General features: G+C 37.8%; 1 protein-coding gene across 1 annotated transcript in view; it reads left to right on the plus strand.

Moving 5' to 3' along the window:
* The first annotated feature begins 1790 nt into the window (after positions 1–1790).
* ift70 (intraflagellar transport 70) overlaps positions 1791–8142 on the plus strand; it is a 14045-nt gene continuing 7693 nt past the window's right edge. The window contains exons 1-9 of the mRNA XM_017306170.1: positions 1791–2032; positions 2344–2409; positions 3398–3607; positions 4469–4525; positions 4669–4804; positions 5422–5526; positions 5601–5729; positions 6590–6639; positions 7700–7852. Of these exons, the coding sequence (XP_017161659.1) occupies positions 1985–2032; positions 2344–2409; positions 3398–3607; positions 4469–4525; positions 4669–4804; positions 5422–5526; positions 5601–5729; positions 6590–6639; positions 7700–7852 (954 nt within the window). The 5' untranslated portion in view covers positions 1791–1984. The remainder of the gene's footprint in view (positions 2033–2343; positions 2410–3397; positions 3608–4468; positions 4526–4668; positions 4805–5421; positions 5527–5600; positions 5730–6589; positions 6640–7699; positions 7853–8142) is intronic.

The following is an 8142-nucleotide window of genomic DNA, read 5'->3' on the forward strand; positions in this document are numbered from 1 at the left end:
ACACACACACACACACACACAGAGAGAAATGTAAACTCTCACTTTCAAGCACATTCACACGGCATGTACCCGTTCCCCCATCATTATGGAGGCCCGGTGGTCAGCAGTGTGGTTTTGGTCGGAGGCAAACCTCCAGCACCTTGGTTTGTTTTTTATTTGTGTGTGTGTGTGTGTGTGTGTGTGTGTGTGTGTGTGTGTGTGTGTGTGTGTGCGTGTGTGTGTGTGTGTGTGTGTGTGCGTGTGTGTGGGTGTGTTCTTTACTTTAAGTCGTACATGATTAACTTATGAGATCATTTTTATGAAGCTCTCCAGTCTGTTCTTGTGCTGCTGTTTGAGAAAAATATGATGAAAACAGAAAGATTGAAACAGGCAGAATCTCTTTGATTAAGCAGAGAGAAATGGAAATAACCGAGACGCAGCTGGGAGAGGAAAAACATTTTGCTTCATTTTGAACATGAATCAGCTGCTGCTGAGGCATTTCCTCCAACACGGCAAAACACAAAATCTTACCAAGTATTTTTTACCTACTTCCTATTTAAAATATCTTAGTACACTTTAAATAAAACAGAACTGACTTTTAAGTAACTTTTCAGCAAGATATAGGAGCTTGTTTTAAGTCAGTTATTTTTTAATATTGATGAAAAAGTATTAGTTCCATTGGCAGATAATTTCACTTATAACAACATTTTCCCCATGTTATAAGTGCAACAATCTGCAGATGGATCTTTTTTCATTAATATTAAGGAATTATTTACTCAAAACAAGCTACTATATCTTTCTGAAAAGTTATTTGTAAGCTGGTTTTGTCTTATTTCAAATGTAGTAAAATATTTGTACTGGTAGCAAGACCAAAAATGCTTGGTAAGATTTTGTGTTTTTGCAGTGAACACAAGCTGAAAAACTCAGAAAATTACAAAAACTGGCAACAACAACAACAACAGTCTGACGGCAGAAAACTGAGCAGGATATAAAAAGAAATATTAAAGAAAGAAGGTATTGTATCTTTGTTATTCTTTGATTGAATATTATATAGAAAAACTGAATCTATTCTCTTTGGCATCTTAGACATCAATTACAGGGACAGTTGCTGTTATAAGCGATTTATTTTCTTGTTTTGCAGTTTGTATCTGGATAAATCATTCCCACACACACTTCCATGTATAATCTCTAACTCTGACTAAATCCCTTCAGTTTTTGAATTGATAAAATGTGAAAACATATTTTGCTAATAGCTTGTTTGCTTAGAGTAATTAGCAATTAGCAACTTAATTTACATTAATATTCACTTTATCACTTTATATATTTGCTTAAATAAAAAAGAAATGGACTCAAATTAATTGTCTTATTATTCACATTCCACATTATGTAACTGACACTTAATAGAAAGGAAAATGGTATGAATAAAAACAGGTTTATTAACAGTTGAGTTTGTAACTTGTTAAATATACAAGTGAAAAAATGTGTAAATAATTATTTAAAACTTATTAAAATATATTTTATTATTTCAGTAAATAATTATTTCACCTTTCCATTGCTACAACCCAGCCCGAAAAAAACTCTTACACCGTCGCTATGGCCGTTGAAAAAGAACGTAGCATCTGATTGGTTAACCTGCACAGCAACTTAACTGTGAACCAATCGCTTCCTCTGTAGCAGTGTTAGTGCCGCCTACTAAAATTTATGGCAAAAATTTAGAAATTAAATAAATTCACAATATGCTGCAGCACTGGACTATGAAGGAGTAAAATAACACGCTGTTTAATATATTTTATAAACTAAACTAAACAAATCATTTTACTTTATTGGTTGCCGAAGACGTCTGCCAACTCTCCTCCTTCCGGTCTACGTCGTTGCTAGGTAACAGCTCCTATGCATTCCTTCTCGTCTCCGTTATAGGAGCTAGCATAAATGCTATGATAAACAGCTACAGTTTACGGAGAAAATCGAGCAGTTTGTGTTTTTCAAAAGCTGCTTTCTGGGAGCCATGACAGCGATTAAAGATGGGGAGTACACGGCGACCATCTACAAACTGGTGAGAAGCTCGTTGTTTGGAGGGAAGTTAGTTTCTCAGGTCAACGGCTACATTAGCGGTGATAAAGCCAGGCCAAACTCCGTTTAGATTTGTACTAAATTTAGTGTACGTCCATAACTGAAAAGGGAAACACAACTTAGTTACGCTTTTTTCGATCTTAACTATCATCTCTGTAATTCGGCATACAAATTTGAAATAAATATGTTCCACCGTATGTTCAAATACAACAAGATGCTTTGCTTTCATTAATTTAATAGTTTGTTAAAGTGTGTTGATAGATATTACACCTCTGCTTATTTTATCTGTTTTAGATTAAAGACGGACAATATGTAGAGGCAATTCATATTCTAAACGGCCAACTTCAGAAACACACCAAGGTAAGTGGCTGAATGATCCACAGAAGCTGCCAACATAATATCCAGGGATGCAAAAGCAAACTGAGCCACTATATTGTCAATTTAAAGTCTATAACAAACAGAACTCTGACAACGTTAGATGCTTGGGACTGCTGATTTATTTATGTTATCATGTGATTGTCCCTATCAAATAAACCTAATAAAAATTGTCATAAATTGCATTAAAAATTAAAAAGTTTTGTCTGTAAATCTGCTATATCCAGGACACCTTAAGAGGCACATGGTTCAAATTCTGTAAAAAATAAAATAAAATCTACTATTAAGAACCTTTTGCTATCTAATTATTAATTAGTTAATCCAAAAATAACCAATAGATCATCTCTACGTATCATTTGATCAAGCTTTTTCTAACATTCCACATTACAAAATAAGTAATAAAACTATAAATTATTTGGGCTGATATCGGGTTAATATCTGTATTGGCCAATGCTCAAAACTGCAATATTGGTATCGTATCAGAAGTGAAAAAGTTTCACCCCTTGAGAGGTTGTTGGAGCTGAAGGTGAGGGCTAAATAAAGTAAAAGATGTCTCAAAATTAGTTTTAGTTTTCACTCAACAGCAGACCAGAAGGCCGATCAGGCTGGAGCTGCTCAGTGTTTCTGCAGCTGAGTTATAATAACTGGAGCTAATCTCTTCGTAGGACGGCAGAAAGCAAAACGTTACAGTCATCAGTTTGGCAGGTTGTGCATTTAACGCATCTCTGGATCAGAACCGGGTCACACTCTAGGAATATTATTTAGAGGATAAAAGACTTTGTTCCTAACATTTTTACTGTGATGTAAGAAATTCTGATTTGGATCAAATATAACCCAGCTGTTTGTTTCTGTCTGCCAGTCAGTGCCAATAACTAAAACTTAATCCAGGGTTTCAGGATTATTTTACCTACATTCTGATGTTTTTATGTTAAAACGTCCCGTTGGAGTAACTCTGTGTGTTTGTGTGTCTCAGTCCAGAGCGGCGCTGTCCCTGCTGGGGTTCTGCTACTACCACATCCAGGACTTCAGCAGCGCCGCGGAGTGCTACGAGCAGCTCACCCAGCTGCATCCCGAGGTGGAGGAGTACAAGCTGTACTCTGCCCAGTCGCTGTACAAAGCCGGGGCTTACTCTGAGGCCACCAAGGCCTCGTTTGTCCTGGACAACCCCAGCAGCCACACCAAGGTGCCTCATGCTTGATCCGATCCTCATGTTTAGTCGAGGCAAAGCTCTGAGCTGCCGGCGCAGACTTTAGACCAAAACAGAACATGTTGAAGAACGGTAATAAAAGGAGAGATAAGAAGAGCATCCAGAGTATTGTGTTCAAGTTTTCCTGCCAAAATATAGAAAGTGTCTTTTTCAAAGAAGCTCCATGAATGATCAGAGGTTATAAAAGCACTAAATGACCAAAATAACAGATTAAAAACAATCAATATGTTTGTTGTTGAGCTTATATGTCTATTTATTCAGTAATTTAACAACAAAATTGTAAAAATACAAAATTTTCCTCAGTAATTTTGGTCTAATTTCTTAGTAGATTTGAAATAAAGCGAAACTATCTCACAAGTAACATTACAGCAAGAAACAGGAGCCTGTGTTTAGTCAATAATTCCTTAATATTGATGAAACAGTACAGTGAAAAAGATGTATTTTTGTAATATTTATTCTGTTTCATGAGTAAAGTATGGAAAATTAAGACCGCCAAATTACAATAAATACATAACTTATGAAATATTGATTTAAATGTGTCATTAATTTTTTTTAAACAGGAAATGTGTTGCAATTTCATTAAAAAACTAGACATAAATATTTAATGATTTAATAAATAATTTCTTGTTCCTGTGCTGAAGCACATCAGGAATTAATTCATTAGGCTGAATTATAAATCTGGAATAAGTTGTTGACTTGGTGTTTGAAGCAGCCAATCAGACGCCAAGCTCTCCATGAAAACAGCTCTAATAAATTGAAATATCTTTTTATACTTTATTTTATCTGTTTTTTCATTAAATTTGTTTCCGTTGTTGATTCCTGCTGTTTCTGTCCCAGATGGTGAAGCTCCAGGCATGTATCAAATTTTGTGAGGAGGATTATTCTGCAGCCAAGGTGAAGCTCGTTCCATTGCATTGTATTTTATGTGTACAGCACTTTGGTCCGGTCAGTGTACAAAGTGCTTTATAAATAAAGTTGGTATGGTACCAGCAGCCATATTGTTGAGTGATTTTCTCTCCATCTCTTTGTGCTGACAGCTGCTGCTGGAGCAGCTGCCACAGGACGACCCAGACTACGTCTACAACATGGGCTGCTTGCTCTACCAGGAAGGCAAGTACGAGGAGGCCTGCAAGAAGTTCATGACAGCCATGCAGATGTTGGGATACGTCCCAGGTGATCAGCCAGACACACGCAGGAGGCAGGAAACCTGATTATCTCTGTGGTTTTATTGTCACTCTTGTCATTCACAGGATCTGATTGGTACTAAAATAACTTTGTTAGGTGAATACAGCAGGCGAATGCGACCCAAATCCGACTTTTTCAGCCACAATAAAGTCCAGTCTGTTCCACCTAAAAATGTGGAACTAAATCGAATCTGATCGTTTTCAAAGCGTCTTCATTCGTGTTGTTTTTTACCCTGATGGGAGACATGCGGCATATTTCTGCAGCAGAAGAATCCAGATGGTAAATCTGGACATAAACGAGGGATGAAAATGACAATAATGAACTAATGAAAGCAGTCAGTGAACGCACCACATCCCCACCACTCTGAGCTCTGGCTGAGCTCTGGCAGCCATTTTTACTGCTGTAAACAGACCACTGCTGAGTGATGTCAGCGTTCTTCTTCTGCACATCCGGCGTGGTAAACCGTTCACACAGAAATCTGAGTGCGTTCACATTTAATTAGTAGTTTGAACGACCAGACAAAAAATGGACCTCTGTCTGAAGAAGTCCGTTCATAATGACCATAAATCTCCTGTGTTTCTTTGTTCATGTGTTTTCTGTGCCAGCGTTGTCCTACAACATCGCCCTGGCCTACTACAGCATGAAGAACTATCCGCAGGCCGTCAAATACATCACAGAGGTCATAGACCGAGGAATGAGTGAACACCCAGGTGGAACCACTTTCTGCTTTTCTCTGTGAACCTCTTCAGCTCGTTGACTCGTTTGTGTTTTGTTTGTGCGGCAGAGCTGGACGTCGGGGTGAAAACGGAAGGCTTCGACGTTCACAGCGTGGGAAACACTCTGGTCCTGCATCAGTCGGCTCTGATCGAAGCCTTCAACCTCAAAGCAGCCATCGAATATCAGATGAAGAACGGTGAGAAGAACCTCTGGTTCTTAGAGACCAGGAAGAACTGAACAGTTTTAACGCGATGCAGAGAAACACCTGAGCTTGTTTTGGTTGTCTGGAGTGTAACGCTGCTCCTCCCCCACTAGTTGCTGCACTCTATCGTCAGCTGGCTGGAAGAAGGATTCATATCTAAAGTCATTAAAAAGTCAGAAGTGGAGCAGCTGACACATTTTCTTTATAGGAATTTTCACCCAAAACAGTTTGGGTTTATGCCGGGACACTCGACATAAACCCAAACTGTTATCCACAGAGCTGAAACAGTTAATCGACTTAATCGTTATCGATTATTGAAATAATCACCAACAGAGGGAATTTTCCAGAGTTCTGCTCATGCAGCTGCCTGTTCGTCTTTCATGTCTCTTCCAGAATGACAAAAAAACGAAACAAAATATCTGAGAAAACAAAACTCCTAAATGCTGTTTTTATCCTGAATCCTCTCTGACACATTATCAGAGCGAAGCCTAAAGAACGGCGATCAGAGGAGACATGAGTCCCACACCAAGCGGCTCCGCCCTCAGGACTTCTCTTTCCTTCTCCTGTCTGGATTTACGTTTCAGGAATAGTTGCAAAGGTCAAACGGAGAACAGGTTTCAGGGTTGGGTTGGTTTACTGTCATCATTTGGGGCAGAGGTGTTCTGGAGCCTGACGCTCTGACGTTCTCTCTCTCGTTGGCAGCAGAGTTGGGTAGCAGCTAGTTACATTTATTCAGTTACAGCTAAATGAGTAACTTTTTATAAAAACTTTTAGGAGTATTTTTACTGCTCGTCACTGCTTGTCACTCTTACTTGAGTAAAGTTTTTGGGTTCTTTGCTTGTTGGCTCCTGCAGGGCAAGCAGCTCAGGAGGCGCTGACTGACATGCCGCCGAGGTCAGAGGAGGTAACCTTCATCGCCCTTCATCACCGTCTCCTCCTCAGGTCACCAGGTTCAGGTTTAATCTGAAGCTGCTTGGACTTGTTCCTCAGCAGCTCGGCATCAGAACATGGCAGGAATGATCACTTTATCTTCATACCGGGCTGTTATTGAGATAAATTTACTCTCCTTCGCTTCACCAGATGCTAATGCTGAGAAATGACTAGCCAATGCTGCCCCCTAGCGTTGGATAGTGACAGGAAAAACGTCTTGATTCAAATTCAACTCAAAAATAATTTATTGATCCCAAAGGGAAATTAAATAAATTACATAATAATAATAATAATAATAATAATAATAATAATAATAATAATAATAATAATAATAATAACTGCAGAATGAGAGAAATCTAATCTAAACTGTTACTCAGAACTTATTCTGCTAATCAACACATGATGAAATATATTAAAACAATAGATGCCAATGGTAAATTCTGCAAAGAACATTCAGTCATTTTGTTCTGGAATTGTCTGAGATAACCTTATATTTTGTAATGTCGATACCAAATATTCACCAAGATATAAAAAAAATGTTATTTTAGTTTTCATGTAAAGAATATAAATTCATAAAGAAGGTAATTAATGAAATTCTTATATTTAGAAAATGTTCAATCCACAACTGTACATTTTCATTATTTTCAGCCTTTTTTACAGTTTTGACTAATAAAATTTAACTGTATTTATCCAAGATTTCCAATAATGCTAATAAAAAAGCTGTAATCACAAATGAATGTCATTAAAATTTTTTTATTTATCATACTGTTTTTGGTATCAATGCATTTATTGGAATATTTTATTTCACATTCTGTGTTCTTTGTTTTGGTTTGTATTTGTAAACAAAAATGTTTTCTCAATAGAAAACATTTCATAAAACAAAATCTGATTTTGGTGTCTGCATCTGGTGTAGAAGTACTGCACGTCTTTCCCCTGTTGTCTGATTTCTGTGAATTAAAGCAACTAAATCTTTAAGCAAAACAAAATGAAAGTGATTTGTGACACATGCATGATTACTTTCTGTTGTTCCGCAGGAGCTGGACCCCGTGACGCTGCACAACCAGGCTCTGGTGAACATGGAGCAGAAGCCTTCAGAGGGATTTGAGAAGATGGCGTTTCTGCTGCAGCAGCCGTCCTTCCCCCGGGTCACGTTCGGAAACCTGCTGCTGCTCTACTGCAAACACGAGGTACAGAAGCAACCAGGAACAAAACGTTCCTACCGTCAGCCTGGAAGAGGCACCTGAATTCATTTCAGCTGCATTGAACAAGTGAAACGTGCTCGACCAATAATTCACTTAATTATCATTAAATTATTGATCAGCTTGTAGTTTTTACTCTCTGCCTCTGAGAGGAACTATGACTAAAGTTAATATGGAAGACAAATATGTGATATATTTTAAATATATCTCAGTGAATCTGTTCATATCTGAGTGAATCTGTTCATATCTGAGTGAATCTGTTCATGTCTGAGTGAATC

Source organism: Poecilia reticulata, linkage group LG8, assembly GCF_000633615.1.
Source record: "Poecilia reticulata strain Guanapo linkage group LG8, Guppy_female_1.0+MT, whole genome shotgun sequence".
In the NCBI taxonomy this organism is placed as follows: Eukaryota; Metazoa; Chordata; class Actinopteri; order Cyprinodontiformes; family Poeciliidae; genus Poecilia; species Poecilia reticulata.